The following is a 20,178-nucleotide window of genomic DNA, read 5'->3' as shown; positions in this document are numbered from 1 at the left end:
AATTCCTCTGTGTATATATTATTGTTGATAGAGGTCACTGTTAAAGGTCAACAGGTCGTCTATATGTTAGTGATATAATAGAAGCGGTCTGTTAAATTGTTAAGGATAGAAAAAGTTGATTTTTTTTAAATATTCACAAGAATGTTAATTTCTGAAGCATCACAGCAACTGTTCAGAGTACTCAGGAAACTTAAGGACGTTGTGTTTAGAAGCAGCAATGAACCATCATGATAGTGTGTTTTCCCTTGTTCTTCATCAGTCCGGATAGATTGGAAACAGATTCTGGGGAATTCAGGACTGAATGAAAAGTTGAAATTTTCACCATACTGCGCATGTACAGTAAGAGGAGTGATTTATAGCAACTTATGGAGTATTCGAGAAAAAATAATTAAAGTTCAGTTTTCATCAGAATGTAAAGTCCGTGTGTTTGCCGACTGTTTAAAGAACCCAAATAAAGTTCTGAAGTGCATCTTCAAATCCAGTTGGGTTCGCCAAATACTGGGGACTTTGCAAGAAACAAATCCCGCACGGGTGGGGAAATACAAGAACTTTGAAATACACAATTAGCAAAGTCCCCATATCAGCCCGGGGTCCCCCCCCTCGGGGAAGCCGATGACAGGTGCATTACTGTTCACGCGTGACCTGGATTGACTGTAATTTGCGTATACCTCAAAAAGAGAACCGTTTATTATAATAAAACGCCTCCAGTCCTTTTTCATTTTTGTTTTTGAATAACTAACGGAAAAAACGCAAGTGTGCAAACGTAAAATGTTCATTTAGTGATCATTACATGACAAGCCAGAGGCCAGATTTTAGGACCTCGACGCCTTTGAAAGACGCGTTCTTCGGATGTTTGTGGCGGATTAAGATCGCCTTTAGGTGCGAGTCTTTTGTTTCGACCTCCGAAGGATATTCTCGCCTGAAGACTATGATACGTGTGTTGTAGCTGTCAACATTGTGTTTTTTAATTAAATTCTGTCATCGTATGACAAAACCCGAACCACGCTAAATTGAAATCCTTGTACAACAACCGTACAAATATCAGTTTGCCTGAATGAGTGGCCAAGTCCTCACTTTATTGGTTTTGCGTATTCAATTCTTCAATCTCGCGGCAAACGTTGGCGTAGGTAACTCGTCCTATAATTCAAACAAATGCGGACACATACATTTACGTGACACAGCCGAAACTATCGGCTAACTGGGAAAAAGCCTCTTAGTTTTCTCTTCATTATAAGGCGGCTAAGAATGCGTTCGATTGACCTTATTCCGGATGAATAATAAGCGGAAGAGCTGTTAAATTTCTCTTTTTAAGAAATTTGAGAGGCCAATTCTGCAAACTATCGCTCACACATGAGAATTTAAGAGCGGTCTTGTACTCCAGTAACTCCTAAAACCTTTTTTTGGGGGGGGATTTCTTGTCATCGTTGTATGTATTCCTATTCCGGAATAGGGTCAATCGAACGGACCCTAAAACTCTATTTTATTTTACTACAACAAGCGAAGGAATCCGGACTATTAAATTATGCCGAATTTGAATAACCATACGTCAGAAAACCGTAGTTTCGCATTAATGAGAGAAATCAAACAAAAGAAGGCGGCTAAGGTTTTTTAACGTATTGTTATTAAATTTCGGCGCCATTTATGCAATCGTTTTTTACAGTGCGAAATTCGCAATTATTGGTCAGAATTCTTTACAAATTGTTTACACTGACAAATTCAACTTCTATTAATCTCGATGAAGTTTTTAAGTGGTCCATGTGAAAACGATTCAAGTGTAGAAATGCTAAATCTAAACTAGTCTAAATTTCCGTGAGTGCACATTAATTTTCCTTGACCGGTCATTTCGCTACACTGCAGTTAAGTCGATTCGCTACGTTTTAAAATTGACATATTCTGTAATATTTGAATTCAATTTACTCCTCATGCAAACACTGTGAAACGAATAAACAGCTAAGATATTTTTCACCCGAACTCACTTTAAGAACGAAAAATAATCACATTTCATACTTAACGGTGTAGCGAAACGACTTTGCAGCGAAACGACCCGACACCGTTCAAAGAGAGTGTTAAATTGTGATGTGTTCCAAAATTTTTTCGAGTTTCGGGCGTTTTCCCGGATTAGATGAGAGACACCTTTTGGCAGTACTCTTCACCGGGGCACCCAACGGATCGTTTTGGTAAATTATCTGTTCGGAAGGTCCTTAATCCCCTACAATTTTCTTAAGGGAATTTTCACCTCGAACGTTCGTGATACGGGAAATTTAAGTCCTAGTGTTTTCGGATAGATAAAAATGTCGTTTTGGATACCGAAAAAAGGTCAGCTAAGATTTTCGGAAAGGAAATAAGACCTAAGGTTTTCGGGAAAGAAACAAAAATGCGCTAGGAATTTCGAAAAGACTCAAGTTCCCCTAGAATGACTAAAGAGATAAAAATATTATAGGGCGGCCTGAAATGAACGTACAGAGCTTTAAAGGCACTCCAGATAGCCAAAAATTACGTTTCAAAGGATCTGAGAGAAAACTACCGTTGGGTGCCCCTGTCTTCAAGGCAGGGTTGACAAATTTCCCATCTTGTAAAACTTTCACGGCTAGCACTCCAAAAGAATATACGTCGCTAGCGGTCGACTGCCTGTCTCCTCGGTGAATTTCAGGCGCTGCGTGTGTATACTTCTTCGCTGCATCCTTTATGTTGACTTTCGGCTTCATCAGCTTCGCCTTGGCAATTTATCTGCTTTTGCCAAAGTCAATAACGAAGGCTTTATGGCTGGCACCGTCCAAAACGACATTGTTCCCTTTTAGGTCGTTGTGCAGGTATCCTCTTTTGTACATAAACAACAACACTTCACAAATCTGCCTTAGAATTTCTGTGCACTCGCTAACATCCGCAATAACGCCTGTTGCTGCAGCCTTCAAGAGGGTAACACTGCTGCCCTCAACCGCCTATATAAAGAATGGATAAGGTAAACCTGGTGCAAATATTGTACATGTTTGAAAGGTTGGATAACACAGAACTCCCTGTTAGATTAAAGGCTGTACTTAGTCTGGTCTCTTTCCGTTAAAAACACCAAAGGAAATACCTTCACTAGGGACCAAAGCCTCAGGGAACATGTTCTTGGGGCAGTTGAGACACTCAAGCTTCACCACCACGTCAAGGTGACAGCCCTAGGCGAAAAAAAACTAAAACAAAAAGGCTATCGTCACCTCAGGGTTTGGGCGCGCCGCCTGTAAACCCTGAGGGAGAGGATGGCCTGACAAATTGGCCTAGGTTTATGCTACATTTTATAAAGACAAAAGTCAACTGGAAAATTCTAATTTTGGATATTGACTGAACAAAAAACAAAAAGACTCTCGTCACCTCAGGGTTTGGTCGCGCCGCCTGTAAACCCTGAAGGAGAGGATAGCCTGACAAATTGGCCTAGGTTTATGCTACATTTTATAAAAACAAAAGTCAACTGAAAAAGACTAATTTGGATTATGACTAAACAACAAAAAACAAAAAGGCTATTGTCACCTCAGGGTATGGGCGCGCCGCCTGTAAACCCAGAAGGAGAGGATAGCCTAACAAATTGGCCTAGGATTAATGCTTCATTGTATGAAAATAAAAGTCAACTGGAAAATACTAATTTTGGATATTCACTAAACAACAAAAAACAAAAAGGCTATCGTCACCTCAGGGTTTGGGCGCGCCGCCTGTAAACCCTGAAGGAGAGGATAGCCTGACAAATTGACCTAGGATTAATGCTTCATTGCATGAAAATAAAAGTCAACTGGAAAATACTAATTTTGGATATTGACTAAACAACAAAAAACAAAAAGGCTATCGTCACCTCAGGGTTTGGGCGCGCCGCCTGTAAACTCTGAAGGAGAGGATAGCCTGACAAATTGGCCTAGGTTTTTGCTACATTTTATAAAGACAAAAGTCAACTGAAAAAGACTAATTTGGATATTGACTAAACAACAAAAAACAAAAAGGCTATCGTCACCTCAGGGTATGGGCGCGCCGCCTGTAAACCCAGAAGGAGAGGATAGCCTGACAAATTGGCCTAGAATTAATGCTTCATTGTATGAAAATAAAAGTCAACTGGAAAATACTAATTTTGGATATTGACTAAACAACAAAAAACAAAAAGGCTATCGTCACCTCAGGGTTTGGGCGCGCCGCCTGTAAACCCTGAAGGAGAGGATAGCCTGACAAATTGGCCTAGGTTTTTGCTACATTTTATAAAGACAAAAGTCAACTGAAAAAGACTAATTTGGATATTGACTAAACAACAAAAAACAAAAAGGCTATCGTCACCTCAGGGTATGGGCGCGCCGCCTGTAAACCCAGAAGGAGAGAATAGCCTGACAAATTGGCCTAGGTTTTTGCTACATTTTATAAAGACAAAAGTCAACTGAAAAAGACTAATTTGGATATTGACTAAACAACAAAAAACAAAAAGGCTATCGTCACCTCAGGGTATGGGCGCGCCGCCTGTAAACCCAGAAGGAGAGGATAGCCTGACAAATTGGCCTAGGATTAATGCTTCATTGTATGAAAATAAAAGTCAACTGGAAAATACTAATTTTGGATATTGACTAAACAACAAAAAACAAAAAGGCTATCGTCACCTCAGGGTTTGGGCGCGCCGCCTGTAAGCCCAGAAGGAGAGGATAGCCTGACAAATTGGCCTAGGATTAATGCTTCATTGTATGAAAATAAAAGTCAACTGAAAAAGACTAATTTAGATATTGACTAAACAACAAAAAACAAAAAGGCTATCGTCACCTCAGGGTATGGGCGCGCCGCCTGTAAACCCAGAAGGAGAGGATAGCCTGACAAATTGGCCTAGGATTAATGCTTCATTGTATGAAAATAAAAGGCAACTGGAAAATACTAATTTTGGATATTCACTAAACAACAAAAAACAAAAAGGCTATCGTCACCTCAGGGTATGGGCGCGCCGCCTGTAAACCCAGAAGGAGAGGATAGCCTGACAAATTGGCCTAGGATTAATGCTTCATTGTATGAAAATAAAAGTCAACTGGAAAATACTAATTTTGGATATTGACTAAACAACAAAAAACAAAAAGGCTATCGTCACCTCAGGGTTTGGGCGCGCCACCTGTAAACCCTGAAGGAGAGGATAGCCTGACAAATTGACCTAGGATTAATGCTTCATTGTATGAAAATAAAAGTCAACTGAAAAATACTAATTTTGGATAATGACTAACCAACAAAAAACAAAAAGACTCGTCACCTCAGGGTTTGGGCGCGCCGCCTGTAAACCCTGAAGGAGAGGATAGCCTGACAAATTGGCTTAGGTTTATGCAACATTTTATAAAAACAAAAGTCAACTGAAAAAGACTAATTTGGATAATGACTAAACAACAAAAAACAAAACGGCTATCGTCACCTCAGGGTTTGGGCGCGCCGCCTGTAAACCCTGAAGGAGAGGATAGCCTGACAATTTGGTCTAGGTTTATGTATATTTTATAGAAATGCGTTGAAACAAATGTGCATATGGTTTTAGGCGCTACTGAACAAACGTAAATCTATCTTTTTGATTTAACGCTCGGATGGGCTTGTTGGAGACAGTATAAATGATAAAAACAAATACTGCAAATTAAACAAAAACTATTCAAAATTCCAAAAGGTAGAAAGCTGGCCAGTTGGCCATTTACATAACACAGTCAAGGAGTAGAACTTGAAACAAATCCAGATAGTGGTTGGATGGAATATACGAAATTCCAGATTTCAAATCCAACACTTTACAAGTACATGGCCTTCCTGATGCAACATTTTCATTACTTTGCAACTAACAACTACCATAATGCAAACAATGTTAAAACACATACCTTCTAAGTTAAATAATCTACATACCCTTATGGTATTGCATATAAAGCAGAACTCAACATCAATGCCTTGCTTGCCAAGTTTAAAATTGTCATCATCGTCCTTCACAAGCAGCAGATAGAATGCCTTTAAGTCCAGTATAACTGCAAAAAACAATATTATTAATATAGCAATCTTAAGTAAATTGTTATTAACGAATTATTGCTGTTCTTTATTTAGTTTCACTCATCAAACATTGTAGACTGTTAATAATAATCAGCAGTAAAAAAGTTAAAGTCTCTATCAGGCGAAGTGGTGAAGTGGTAAACACCAAGCTGATCTAGATTTCTGTACCATGAAACCGCAAGGGGTATTTCTACTATTCCCCCACCCCCCTCTATGAGGTTCTATTCCTTCGCAGGGTTCCCCCAGGATAAAAATTGCCAATACCAGAGCTAGAGCTCAAACCCATAAAGTTTGATATAGCAGTCCAGCTAAGTATCCGACCACAGTGTCTCCCAATTTAAATTATAACCAGACACATAAGCATGCAGATACAGTTAAGAAAAAAATAACAACAATTTTTGACGAATTTCAATCTCCTACCTTTAAAAGTCACAGTGTAGGTTTGTCCATCCACAAGAATTCCACTCAGTTTTTCAGTGTGTCCTTTTGCCTGTTCACATTTGTAATTAGCTTTTTCAAGCTTTTCCTTAAGATGGAAACACATTTTGTTCATATTAGGAAAGCTTGCCCACAGACCTTCATTATATTATAAAATATTAGTCTTAAGTGTCCTTGGGAGGACTTCTAAGGACAGTGGCTACAGTAATGTCAGCTACAATCATGGATTTTGTGAGTTTCCTAGTAATGTTTAGCATTTAATTGTGATAATAAGATATTACAGTTTATTTATTTAGTGATAAGTATAAAATAATCTACTAGTGTTCTATCACCAATGCCATTCTCTGATTGGCTACGCTACTTGCTATCTATTCTGTTATAGATAGTGAGTAGTGGTTTTCAACAAAATGGCGGCCTCTTCGTCGCGTTTTCGAAGTGTCTGTGACGAGGATATAATTAATTTACTTGTTTAGTTTTGAACAACTAGCAGATTTATACTAAAACAATTAGATTATTTGCTCTAATTTCTATGCATGTTAGCTGATTGGGGCTGCATTCTCAACAAGAGCAACTTGAAAGCCAGGAATATCTTGACACAGACTAATTGCTTCCTTGCTGCTTTGGGAATTTGTCAATTACATGTTTCCACTTAGAAAACAAGAACTAGCTAGCATGCATTTATAGCAGTATTATATATACAGTCAAACCTCCCTTTGCGACCATCTCTCTTAAGTGACCACCTCTCATTAGCGACCACTTTTTCAAAATACCAAAGTTTTCGAGTCAAATCACTATAGATGGAACCTCTCGTAGGCGACCACCTCTTGTAAGCGACCACCTCCCTTAAGCGACCACTTTTAGAGATGATTGTTTAAAATTTTCAATTGTTTTTAACCTCCCGTAGGCGACCACTTGACACACAATCTGCTGTTTCTCTCACGGGCGGAAATTGACTATAACATATTGGCCCACATCATTACAGCAGATATGCCGTATTAAAATCTCACAGCCGGAGCTAGTCTCCCGACATTGAAACAAATGATAACATATACGTGCACTATAGTGTACACTGAAATAAACTTTAATCAGGTTGAATCCCTTATAGGAAAGAAACTCTCTTATCTTGTAAATAGCATGCATGTACATGCACGACCGGTGATGACTCTCTCAACCTTGTATTATCCAACAGAAAAATTGTGGCGATAAATAACGTCAACTGGATTATGTAACAAACAAACGCCAAAGTTGTTGATGTGTTACGCTTGAAATGTAACATTGCAAACATGCCGTTTACTGTTTGCTCCTAAATCAGGCAGTCTAAGTAAAATTTTTACTTTGGGTTTCGATAAGCACTGGAAAAAGGGTTAGGTGTCCGCAATTACCATACGTAAATTACCGGAAATTTAGACCCCCCCCCCCCCCCCTGTGGTCTGACCTCTGGTAAGCGACCACCTCCCGTAAGCAACCACATATCCTTGAGATTATGGGTCAGGTCGCTTACGGGAGGTTCAACTGTACTAGTAATAGTAATAACAGATTAAAAAGTGCCGTTGACATGCCAATTTGATAGACCATATGTCTCACCTGAAAATGAGGCCAGATTCTTGCATCAAAGGAGGTAAATTTGTGTGAAAGAGAAACAAAATGGCTCTCTTTGTTCCGCATGCATTTGCACAGGCAGCCAAATGTAAACACAAAGCTAGAATTGGGGTCACCCATTGTCGACCGTGATAAAATAAAAATTAATTGTACTATAGATTATTTCCTCCACTCAAGCAAAATCCAAATAAGTTACAGAATAGCTTTGGAGAAGGAAATAAACTTTTGTTGTTGTTGTTTACAATGACTGATAAATTAATTAACCTGATAAACCAATACAAATTGAATAAGAAAAAAAAAACAATAGTTTTAAAAAATTAAAGGATAAGCGACTTACCCCACTTTTCCCAAGTTTGGTTCTATTCATGAAGATACTCAAAGTTGAAGAATTACTAGAGATGCAAGGAGTAGAGCATTTTGGCAGGCTTTCATCGGCTTTTGGCGGGCTTTCCAGAGAGCAATTCGAGAGATCTACAGAGGAAGGTTCAGGCTTGAAATCAACTGGGGCCAGATCATCCATAGCATTGATGCATCTTTCGTTACTTCTCAGAGTAGAGTCAAGAATAGAACTCTGAAATTCGCGATCGTAGGCTCGAGACAACAAGTCTGCTCTGTTTAGTGCCCTTCTCAAATGTTGGACGAACTCAGATTTAAAAAATTCTCCTTTGGCAGGGTTTTTTTCGGCGTAGATTTCCAACGAGTATAGCGAAAGTAGTACCAGCATACAGGGTTTCGGCAGCTTTGGCTCCCCTTGTTAAACCACGACAAAGGTACAGGCCCGCCATTTTCGTCCTGAAGGTCAACAATGTTTACGCGGCAAACTTCCTCGGGAAACATGTCAAATATAAAATTACTGTAGAATTTTCTCGGAGGAGCCACGCAAAACTCGTCGTTTAAGGCGAACCATATTCTCTGCGGATCCAAGGAGGGCGAGAAAATTCGATGAATCATCCTTCGAACAGAGGGTGAGATCGACGGTACGATCCACGAGAGCCACGAAGAACGAATCACTTTTAGCGCGCTTCCCGAATTCATATTTACCACGAGGAAGGATTAACCAAATATAGTCTGACCCCATGAAGTGTTTTGCTATAAATTAACTCGAGATATCTGCTAAGATTCACCAGTTGTACATTTCTACATTGACAGAAGCGGTTTTCCCCTGTCCAAAAGGCGTCCGAAAGAATGTGTGAACTTAATTATGCAAATAACCCTTGCCCGTAACTGGAGACAAAACTGCGGTCGTTTCCGTGGTAACAAAAGCCCCCGGCGCGTGCATTAAAAATGAGCCTCTGGCTTAACATGTGAGTTTAAATTTACGCGACAGGACCCAACGTGCCCGGTTTAAAATGGCGAATTTTCTTTCTGACAGTACGCGTTGACTGCTGTAAATCACGAGAAATCTGCTTTTTGGAAAATCCACCATTATATAAATCAAGAATTGCCGCTCTGAATATATTGAGAGGGGTTTTTCCCGCGGGCTTTCTGGTTTTCTGGTTTCATGCATTATTTGTACCCTGGTTCGTATAATCCAATCAGAAATTTAATTTTGATTTGAATACTTGAAACGACTAACGGGTTCAATTTTCAAGTAATAGATTCATTAATAGAATCTAGGGGGGTACTTCGACTGTAAACAGAAATTCCAATTCAGCGTAGCTGGTTTAAATGGAGATCTGTATAGAATAATAAGAATAAATAATCAAATATAGAAATGAAAGCAAAAGTCATTCAAAGAGTTCATGAAGGAGAGAAATTAACTAACTAAAGGTGATTTAGATGTTTCTTGACTCTCAGTTTAAAACTAGTGAGAGACAGATCATGACGTAAGTTACGAGGAAGAGTGTTCCAGGATTTGGCGGCATTGTACTTAAAAGATGTTTGAAATTTAGTAGTCTTGGCAAGAGGCAGGCGAATAAGGTCTTTGTTCCTAGTGTTGTAGTTATGGATCTGCTCCGAGGAGTGGAAGTCATCTAGCAGATAAGCTGGGGCCAAGCCATTGATACACTTATAGACCTGTATGCACTTTTGGTATTCTCTGCGGCATTGAAGGGATGGCCACTTCAATGTTTGCTGTATATCGGTATCAGTAGCCTTGCGACCCGCAATTATTCCCGCAGCTCGCTTGAGAAGACGGTCAAGGTAGATCTTGTTTCCCTGACCGCAACCATCCCACACAATGCAACAGTAATCGAATAACGGTAGAACCATAGCATTAAACAGAGTAATGCAAGATTCTTTTGGGATGACTTTCCGGGCTCTACGAAGCATTCCAAGGCGGGACGAGATTTTATTTCCGATATGATCAATGTGTTCGTTCCAATTTAGGCAAGGATCCAGAAACACTCCCAGATATTTAAATTTGCATCACCCTTTCAAGATCTGTGTCATTAACACTAACTGCGAATGACTGGACTGAGCTCAATTTTTGGTGAGTTCCCAAAAGCATAACTTTGGTCTTCGAGTGATTTAACATGAAATAGTTTTGGTTCAACCATCCGACAACGTGGTCGAGGTCTTGGGACAAAGCAGCCTCAATAGCTTGCACAGAACTGCTTTCAAAAAACAACAGCGTGTCGTCAGCGTAAAGATGGACTTTACAGTACTTTGTAACTGATGGTAGATCGTTAATATACATTATGAACAATAGAGGTCCCAAGACAGACCCCTGGGGCACACCATATAATATGGGTTCAGCGTCAGATTGCATGCCATTTTGGGTTCTATTAGTAAGATACGCATTGAACCAATTCTCTGAAGACTTACTTAGGCCAAAATCTGCTAATTTCATAAGTAGTAAATCATGGTCGAGGGTATCGAAAGCCTTAGATAGGTCCAGAAATGCTAGGCCTGTAAGTTTTCCTTTGTCGATGTTATGTAGGATAGTGTTAGTAATATCGATTAGGCTGGTAGCAGTAGAATGTAGTGGACGGAAACCGGATTGATAAGAAGATAGGAGCTTGTGCTGTAGAAAGAAATTATAAACCATTTTGTGAACTGCCTTTTCTAGAATCTTTGCAAAAACTGGCAGAACTGAGATTGAGCGATAATTGGAGGTATCGGATTTTGAACCAGACTTGAACACTGGAGTTACGATGGCATGTTTCCAGCTTGCGGGAATAGACCCCTCATTTATCGATCTGTTCATAAGTATTGCTAAAGGTGTGGCAAGTGCGTCGGCACCGCCCTTGAGAAGTCGTGCTGGGATATTATGTTATCCAGTTGATTTGTTGCTTTTCAGTTTCTTAAGTTCATTAGCTACAAAGGATTCACTAACTTGAGAAAGCTTGAAGTTGTTTGCGGATCGATTTGCAGGTGGTCCGGGGGCCGATAATACAGGAACCATACGCTGTCTCAGTGTTTCAATTGCAGTAGAAAAGTACTTAGCAAAGCTCTGCGAGATCTTCTTAGGATCCTGAATAACACCGCTGCCAGTCTCAAGGGACTCAATGGTTGACATCTTAGGTTTGATAGCAATGACGGATTTCAACGTTTTCCATAATTTGGACGAGTCTTTCTTATTTTCTTCAATCAAGTTGGAGTAGTAATCTTGTTTAGCATTTCTAATGAGGCGAGTTGTTTTATTTCGCAGCTCTTTATATTTAACCCATTCTTCAGTTGTCTTTTGCTTCTGCGCCCGTTTGTGGTGAAAATCGCGTTTTCGCATCAGTTCCCTTATCTCACACGTTAGCCATGGTAGACTTTCAGCTACTCATGACAACCGCTGATTTCACTGAGTGCCTGGGCTTCCTTTGTTAGCAAAAACCACCAAATCTGTTGTGGCGAACGAAGGAGCTCACTTTCTTAAGTACTTCGCGTCGTGTTCAAGGAAATGTCAACCGAAACGTCAACCAAAGTCAACCGCAGGCTGTAATCATTCGAAGGTCGGTCACAGGTAAGCCTCAATGCTGAATACAGCCTGGTAGCTAGTAATCTTTTAATTCAGCATACCACAAGTACTTCATGGTAAGGTTACGGTGACTATATGGAGGGTTGGGTTAGGGTTACGATTAGGGTAATGTTGGTGACTATATGGTACTTTAACATGAATAACTTGCCGACCTTGTTCATATTTTGCCTGATGTCATATCCATCCACAACAGCAGTCCCGGATGTCATGGTTTCGTCACCAGTCAGTATGCGGAACGTTGTTGTTTTTCCCGCGCCGTTAATTCCCAGGAGACCAAAACACTCACTCATGGGGACACCCAAACACAAACTGTCCACCGCAACCAATGGCAAACGACCTTCAAAATCAAATGCAGTATGTTTTCCTTGCGGGTTTTTGGATTAAAAGGGAGGGGTGGGGAGAGGGGCGAATAGGGGAGCTAAACTATGAGTAAACAAAGCGAAAATATCTATGAATTACACAAAATATTTCAGTGATAATGACACCAGGAGTTGTTTCCCCTTTCAATACTGTTTTCCAAGCAAAGATTTCATATTAGTTTCTAGTTTTCTACAGCAGGCTTTGGGAAGAAAATGAGGAGGTAGTGGTACACCAATCGCAGTGTCCTTTAATTGATTCCTGTTGATATTCTCAGCACCTGTTAGCTTGATAACGTATTAATTTCACAATGAGAAATCAGACATTGACATTAATGTCAGGAATTGTAAGACAGACCAAAAAACTTACGGCTCTTTCCAGCAAACACCTTGGTTAGTTCTTTGATAACAAGCACGTCCTGTGCAGTCATCACCCTTTCCTTCTCCGCTAAAACGTCATCATCGTCAGCTGTAAGAGGTTCCTGACTTACAAACCCTACAATTGAAGCGTACCCACGCGCGAGGAATCGCGCACACGCGCGGAACACACCATAATCGATCAACAGAACAAGGGCAAAGAAAACAATTCCCTCCCAGGCCAAGAATATCAAGTAGCGGCCGATGCCAGGGTTGTCCCAGGCCAAGTAATTCTCTTGAAACTCGAGAGTTTTACCACCCAATTCTCGAGTGACCTTTTTGCAGTCCTGTTTAGTGTGTGGAAAGCGAGAACTGGTATGGGTACACGTGTCGACAGCTTTGTTAAAGAGATCCAGAGCATTGCAGTTGTTAAACATGTCGCCGATACCCTGACCGAGACAGTAGTTAGGCAGAACGAGGAAGGCCCATTTCAAGGCATCAGCTACATCCAGAAGTTTAAGATCTGTATAAAAGAATAATAATAAAAAAGCATGTTCATAAAAATTGAAATGACACTCCAAGCTTACCGACTCAACGCATCTTGTCTAGCAAAATAGTTGCAGTAACAAACTGTGCACCAGTTGTCAATTGAAGCACAGGTTACCCAGGCAGTGAGATAAGAAGGACCATCCCTTGAAATGTCGTCAACTGACCGGTCAAGACACCCCGAAAAGAATTTAAGGCAAAAACTATTTCTTTAGTATAAAAGTTGATTTTTCTTTTAACTTTGTTGCTTCTGTCTTGAAAATCAGATATGAGCTTTGGAATCCTAACAAATCAAAGTGTCAGTTAACTCGTTGATTTCCTTTAAACGGCAATGAAACGACGTGGAAAAAAAATCTGCAAGTAAGTATAATTAACAATTATTCCACTCACGCTTGTTGGATGTGAGATGATTATAGCCAACGGGCGTTGGCATCTCACATCCATTCACGTGTTTATCAGCCTTACACTTGAGAAAGACAAGGTGGTTCTAATTTTCGAGTCTTTAGATGGAATTTTAAAGTGTAACCATTCCTAGACGGCCACTTCGTTATCAGTTTCCTCACTGTCATGTGCTTCCCTCCTAAAATAAGGTCCATTGTATTATATTGTATTGTATTGAAAGCTGTTGAACAGATATTTCCCTCGGTATTATGCTATACAAGGTGGTTCAACCTTTGAACCTGTGAAAGAAATCTTGACATTTGACCATTTGAATGAGAACTATTCAACGGTGCTTTCTTTGGCATGATGTACTCTGACCGTATCATTTGTCTTTACTGATATTTAACAATTGTTAAATTTGCACATGGAGACCTTAAACGGCGACGGCAACGAGAACGTTCCAAAACAGAAGGCTTTAATTTGAAAAACAATGGCTCTGTACGTGTGATATTAGTTTTGGTACATTTCTTCGTCGTCCTCGGCCAAACAAAAGGGAGCTTAAGCAACGACGACGACGAGGGCAACGACAAAGCCGCAAAACAACAGGATTAATGAGCAAAAACAATCGCTCTGCACGTGCGTTTTACATTTTGGTACATTTCTTTGTCGTTCTCTGCAAAACAACAACGTGAAATGACCACATTCAAGGTTTTGTGGAGAACGTGAACGCACGGCGGTAAATTTTTCATTTTCATTCTTAACTTGTACGCCACTCCTACCAATTTGGTTCCTGGATAGTTCGCCACTTTTTTTAAAAGTTGAGCGAGTTGAATTAATCGTGAAGTCGCACAAATGAAATAAAGTTATATTTCCAGGTGACGTTTTCGTTGCCGTTGACGTCGTCGCTGCTTAAACTCCCTGAATGGCGGTAATTTTTTCATTCTCTGTCTCAACTTGAACGCCGTTCCCACCAGATCCGTTACTGGAGGGTTTGGCCGCATTGTGGAAGTTGAACGAATTGGATTAATCGCGAGGCAGTACAAGCGACGCGTTATTATATTTTCAAGTGACGTTTTGTTGGCGTTGCTGTCGTGGTTGCTTAAAGTCCCTAATGGCTTTACCTGGGAGACTCAGTATAAAGACAGTGAGCAACGTCACCAGTCCGGTGATGATGTTGAAATTGTCAGAATCACGAAGGCAGTAGACGCGTTGCGGAAGACAAATGAAAACAAATACATGAGGGGGATTATGGCCCAGCCATACAACGTTAGCAACAGGAACAGGTAACCTAGACGAGGACCTGAAACGGAAAAAAAAAACATTTCATTTCTGGAGAAACTGAGACCCTCTGTTCGTTATAGGCAGCGGAATAACTCGAAAACCGCAAGGTTCGTTTATCCCCCTGACTCGACTTTTTACACACATCTCATCCCTAATTTGTTGTAATTTATTATAATTTGCAGTGGCTATTGTGTACTAAGTGTCAAGAGAGTAATAAAATAATAAAATAATAAAAAAATCCAGTCGTTGTTGTTATTGATAAAATAAATCTTAATAAAAAGAAAAATGGACAGTTCTCAGATCGATATTGACGTCTCAGAAGAACCCTTACAAACCTTCTGAATCCCTTTTGAAGTCGCTTGAAATCTGCGTTCCCTTACGAAGTCTTTTAACCTTTTCGAAGAAAAATTTAGAGACCCATCGGAATCCTTTAAAAAATCAAGAAAATTCACCTTGGGTGATCATATCCTTAATTCTCATGACCTCGGGGGTTGAAAAAGCATTGATATTACAAGGAGAAATTTGATGCTGGTCACTGTTAGGGTTTTAATGATAATTCATGACTGTGAAGGAGGTTTTGAAATGTGATCTTAATGATCATAAAATTTAAAAAAAATTGCCCTGAATTTCTCCAAGAATTATTATTAAATGCTTTAAAAATATACAGTCAACTCTCTCGTAAGCGACCACCGTAATTAATCAATTACATAAAAATATTACCTTAGCAGCTAAAATTAGGCAAATAGAAACTAATTTACTTGATTTTTTTCACAACTATTCATTCTTCTGATGAAACTTTGTATAACAATTTGGAACAGATCGCTGTAACAATTCCCGTTTACCTACAAATCTAATTATAGCCATCTTCTCTGTCTGTAAACTGTTATCATCTGTAAGCAGTCTGGGGTAGCGTCATTAAAAATTGAACTTTTGTCACTTCAGGGTAATGATTTACTAACGATCATACGTGATTATGTTGGGTGGTCGCTTACTGGAAACAGAAAACAAAAGAATGTGTGTAATTTCTGGCCTAAAACATGGTCGCGGTCCCTTAAGAAATTTGAGTGATGGTCGCTTACGAGAGAGCTCTTGAAACAGTATTTAACTGAGAAACAAAACGGTTGTTTACGAAGTGGTCGCTTATGAGAGGTGGTCGCTTACGAGAAGTGGTCGCTATGAGAGAGTTGACTGTATATCAAACAATCGAAAGAGTATTTCACCCGATTTTTCCACACACCTCGAAATTGGTTAAACTCGGCTGGGCACACTGCCTAGCTACTTTCAAACGTTTTCTCGGTGTTTGGAAATCTGGTAAATTAAAACACTTTTCGAAGTGTTTGATATTTCAGTTTAGTTTATTATAATTCGTCACAAGGAAATAAATACATAAATTGACATATAACATTAGAATAGAAGAAGAACAATAATGCTGTGGTGTGACCGGAGAGACAAACAGGGCAGAGCCCCAATTGTAACGTATCCCCTAGGCTTAAAAAAATCATCATAGAATTAATTAGACTGCGTAATATATAGCATATTACCAGCGTGATATAGTGTATTACTTCAAAAGCCTTAGAGAATCCCTTTAAAAGCCTTCTGAATCGTTTAGAATCGCGAAGAAGTGTATCACAGTTTGCGCCGGTGATGTGGCTTTGCACATGCGTAGCCTGGTACTGGCCACACCGCAGAGCTGTGCTTTGTGACCCTTGGTGTATAAATGGTTTATTTCGTTGCTTTACACTATAATCAGTATGTTGTGCAATAGTATAATAAATTACAAACCCATGTAAGCTGGGACGTCAAAAGCTGCTACGAGGATCAAAATCGATAGGGCTGAGACGAAGAAGTTGATCATGTCCCACGTGTAAGCAGAGGACCAGTAGCTTATTGGGTCGACACCGCTAACAAACTGTACGTGTTTCGCCTTATTGGTTCGTTCTTGGACAAGAAACACAACAAAACTTGAAGCCAGGAAAGCCATGCCAAATAACAAGTTGAAGGAGATCTGGAAACCCAGTGTATTGCTGGAAAATTGAATAGCGTTGTGAGTAAATCTGATATGTGTAAATTAGGACGGGGAGGGGGAGGGGATGGGGACTCGTCACATAGTCTTTCATAAGATTAAGCTACAGACACAAAGAGCTAGTGTCTGCATGCATAGCTACTCACCGTCGCAAATCATTTATTTCCCCTTCAGTGGTTCTTGGTAGGGGATGGTTTACAGTTGTTACGGTGAACCTTGTTCCAAGAGTTTATCGCAAGATTGCAGCATCTGCAGCCGCCAGAGATACAGCAATAGAATGGTAAGCTTGGTTGTTGAACCACGCAGTCACATTAACTGATGAGGGAAACGCACAACAAAACGAGGGCATATTCACACCACCAAAAATGTTGGCTAAATAAAATGTATCCCAGATTTTTGCAAAGGTTTGAATTAATTTTTTTCCCGGAATTTGTTTTTCGAACGGCAGGTGGGGATGAAGGCATTGCTTAAAGGGGAAGTATCGTGGGGATTTTGACCTCTTTTGTTGAAAATAATGGTGAAATAAGGCCTTCTCTTTGCTACAAAATAATTCTACAACAACGAGAGGAGAGAAATAAACTAAATTCTTGACAGGAACAACTCGTGATCTATTCTAGCGCATTTTGGAAACAAAGATACGAAAACTTGAAAAACATTAGCCTAGCATTTTTCAAGTTTCAATCCATACCGGCCTACTCTGTCTCTGGCCAGAGGCACTAATGTACAGTTTCATTGCACTGGGGTGATAATTTATAACAAAACTAGACAATTATTTTTCGTTTCTGTTGTCAGACAAACAATTTTGGGTTTTGAAATGACATCAAATTTTCGTAATATTTCCCCTTTAAGCTGACCATATAACCGCGGTCAACTTGTCAACACTCAATTAAAAATCGCTCTATGTTTCAAAAGAAAGCAATCGCAGAAAAGACAATAAATAAATAAATAAATAAATAAATAAATAAAATAACCTTTGCCACTTTTCTTGGTAAATGTAGCAGCAATCAAATCTTTTCTGTTGAAGTCACCGAGTCCAACATCCTTAGCCTTAGTTGTCAAGTAACGCGTCATATCACCAGCCACGTGAACAGGGTTTGTCTCGTCACCAAGCCACTGAGTACTGTAATTATGGGCTAGGTAACGTGCTTCATCAGAACTGATGAAATAATGGGGAAAAAGCAGGTTGAATTGATTGCTTCTTGAAGAAACGATTAGATATTGTAGATTTAAGGAAATGGCGTATTTCTTAACGGCTATACCTCGCATATACCTTGGTAATCAAGCCCCACGTGAATTTCGTGCTACCTTTATATTTCCGTAAACCTTTTCTGCGATTAATTCTTCACTAAGCAAGGCTGTGATAGAGAAATGGACGTGGTGGTGGCAGAACGACTTCTCTTGGCTTTTGCTGGGGGGGGGGGGGGGGGGAAGGGGGGGGTGGCACCATTTCTCAGGCAAACATTCTGTATTACAAACAAAAATGACCACCCAAGATGGCGGTGATCTGTTTGCCAGCCACTTTCACATGGGCATGCCATCCTGGAGTGTGTCTCACCACAAATTTTTTAAAGCTTTCCTGAATTCTCTTTGAATTTTCTCCAATAGTGGACATCCATGAGACATTTCCCTCTGGCTGGTTTGTAGTGAATTTCGTTTTGGAAATTTGGTTTTGGCGTGACCTACTCTAATGCGATGAAACATAGAGCAGGCAATCGTCTAGTGACTAATCGAAGGGCTTGGAGTACAACCGCCTAACATACAGTATAACATGAAAGAGCGGTGGCGTAGTGGTTAGAGTGTTGGACGTGGGTCGATGGTTCAAGGGTGGGGTGGTCTCTCCATTACTGTGTGGTGTCCTTACAAAAGAAGCTGTTCCATATGTTTCTACTCACCCGGGTGTATATGGGTATCGGCAACATACTGCCAAGGGTAACTCTTGGATATCCTATCCAGGAGGATGGGGGAGGGGGGTAGTACAAGTAGAAATACTCCTAGTTGCTTCAGTGGAGCCATTTTGGTTTGAGTGCGATTTGACCTATACCGTATTACAACTGACATTTAACCAGGAAAGAAAATGAAAAAAAATTCATAACTAAAAAAAGTCACTCATAAGAGAACTCAAACACTCACTTGTCTGCTGCCCATGGGACGTAGTTTGTCTGGTAGTTATGTGTGGAGAGACTGAGCGCTGGAGAGTCGGTGGGCTGAGGGAAAGTTTTCGCAGCGATGAGCGCAAAAAGTGTAAACAACAGAGGAATGAGCAACTGTGACACAATGGACGCTTTGTGACGTTTGGAGTGAAGTAGGCGCTTGACAAACATTGCATACCACCGCTGGCGAAACAGGCGCAAACCAGACGAGTGGGCATAATGGTTGTTGTCACCGAAAGTGCCGTAGCAACCAGAAGCAGATCCAAAAGCACCCACCCGTGCAAGAACTGAGGATCGTTCTGTTGGTTTTCGCACATCTCCATTCACGCTTGCGGAGGTCACTGACCCAGTTTCTGAAATTGAACGCAAATGCTGGGTCATACACTAGATTGTCTTTTGCTTTAGTACAAAGCCTGTGGGAGATTTGTCATAAATTCTACACCCTTCAGTTACACAAACACTGTATGTGCTCAAGGGCTAGGGTCTCTACCATTTCTGTCATTCCACACCCGTTGTGGCCAGGATTTCAAAAAATAATTAAGATCTCCTACACTAGCGCTCAAATGAAGGGAATTAAAGAAAGAAGTTAATTTGAGAACCAGCTATGTTCTAACATTTTGAGGTTTACCGACTTACGACGTGTTTGAGTTATTAGGATAAACTTGAGTAAAATTAGTTCGAGTAAGCGCGTAGTTCGAGTTCTTCACTGAATCATCTCGCTGACGAAGATCACTTCTCTAGCGCTTTAACGAAGAAGAATTCAAGAATTAATCGCTACTCGTTACAACTCGACGCTTACGAAACTATATGTAAAGGAACGCTCTAATATTAGAGAATAGGATCTTGCGTCGATTCACCGCTTCTGAAATAAACGCCATAAGTACACACGAGAGTTTACGTCATAAAATTGCCATCTGGATATCTTCAATAAATACTGCCTGTTGTCAGTTATTTTTGTAAGTTAATAAGTGACCAATTTTCAATTTGAAACTGCACTGTGTTGTGTTAAAAGTAGAGGAGGATTATATCCGGGGCCTACAACGGGAATAATTTTTTCATTTGCAAGTAGAGTCAGTAGAAAGGTCTACCTGTATGAGCGGGCTGGAGGGGAGGGGAGAGGGAAAGGGGTAAAAAATA

General features: G+C 40.2%; 1 protein-coding gene, 1 long non-coding RNA gene and 1 pseudogene across 5 annotated transcripts in view; 1 reads left to right on the top strand and 2 right to left on the bottom strand.

The window, feature by feature from the left end:
• Positions 1-20,178, top strand: part of LOC146487914 (uncharacterized) — a 65,606-nt gene that overhangs the window by 16,537 nt on the left and 28,891 nt on the right. The gene's annotated exons all lie outside the window — the stretch shown is intronic.
• LOC146487916 (phospholipid-transporting ATPase ABCA3-like) overlaps positions 1-20,178 on the bottom strand; it is a 47,095-nt pseudogene that overhangs the window by 16,402 nt on the left and 10,515 nt on the right. Inside the window, exons 8-14 of the transcript XR_014867636.1 lie at positions 19,022-19,394; positions 17,863-18,047; positions 17,038-17,206; positions 16,651-16,892; positions 14,709-14,887; positions 12,674-13,183; positions 12,100-12,284 (exon numbers count right to left, since the gene is read on the bottom strand). The product of XR_014867636.1 is annotated as a phospholipid-transporting ATPase ABCA3-like (transcript). The remainder of the gene's footprint in view (positions 1-12,099; positions 12,285-12,673; positions 13,184-14,708; positions 14,888-16,650; positions 16,893-17,037; positions 17,207-17,862; positions 18,048-19,021; positions 19,395-20,178) is intronic.
• On the bottom strand, positions 1,042-9,336 carry LOC146487917 (uncharacterized). 3 transcript variants are annotated; one of them, XM_085125731.1, is made up of 5 exons: positions 8,375-9,336; positions 6,421-6,526; positions 5,863-5,978; positions 3,077-3,176; positions 1,042-2,939 (listed from the first exon to the last, which is right to left on the bottom strand). In XM_085125731.1, exons 1-4 carry the CDS (start codon positions 8,759-8,761, stop codon positions 3,162-3,164), a joined length of 624 nt encoding a protein of 207 aa, XP_084981857.1. In that variant the 5' UTR covers positions 8,762-9,336; the 3' UTR covers positions 1,042-2,939; positions 3,077-3,161. The 3 variants fall into 3 exon arrangements, with proteins under 3 accessions (XP_084981857.1, XP_084981859.1, XP_084981852.1); XM_085125733.1 differs by lacking the exons at positions 1,042-2,939; positions 3,077-3,176; positions 8,375-9,336 and adding an exon at positions 8,023-8,219 and having other exon boundaries at positions 5,457-5,978; XM_085125726.1 differs by lacking the exons at positions 1,042-2,939; positions 3,077-3,176 and having other exon boundaries at positions 5,459-5,978; positions 8,375-9,335.

The sequence above is a fragment of the Pavona decussata genome, unplaced genomic scaffold, assembly GCF_977016875.1.
Source record: "Pavona decussata unplaced genomic scaffold, jaPavDecu1.1 SCAFFOLD_12, whole genome shotgun sequence".
Classification (NCBI taxonomy): Eukaryota; Metazoa; Cnidaria; class Anthozoa; order Scleractinia; family Agariciidae; genus Pavona; species Pavona decussata.
Note: the sequence above shows the minus strand (reverse complement) of the source record. Positions and strands in the feature narration are given on the sequence as shown.

Bases quoted from the DNA above. Each gene is read 5' to 3' on its own strand.
- LOC146487917 (XM_085125726.1), bottom strand. From the start codon at position 8,761: ATGCTGGTACTACTTTCGCTATACTCGTTGGAAATCTACGCCGAAAAA. The intron at 6,527-8,374 runs GTAAGTCGCTTA...TTCCATCTTAAG, and splicing joins CCAAACTTGGGAAAAGTGGG to GAAAAGCTTGAAAAAGCTAA. The intron at 5,979-6,420 runs GTAGGAGATTGA...TGTTTTTTGCAG, and splicing joins CTACACTGTGACTTTTAAAG to TTATACTGGACTTAAAGGCA.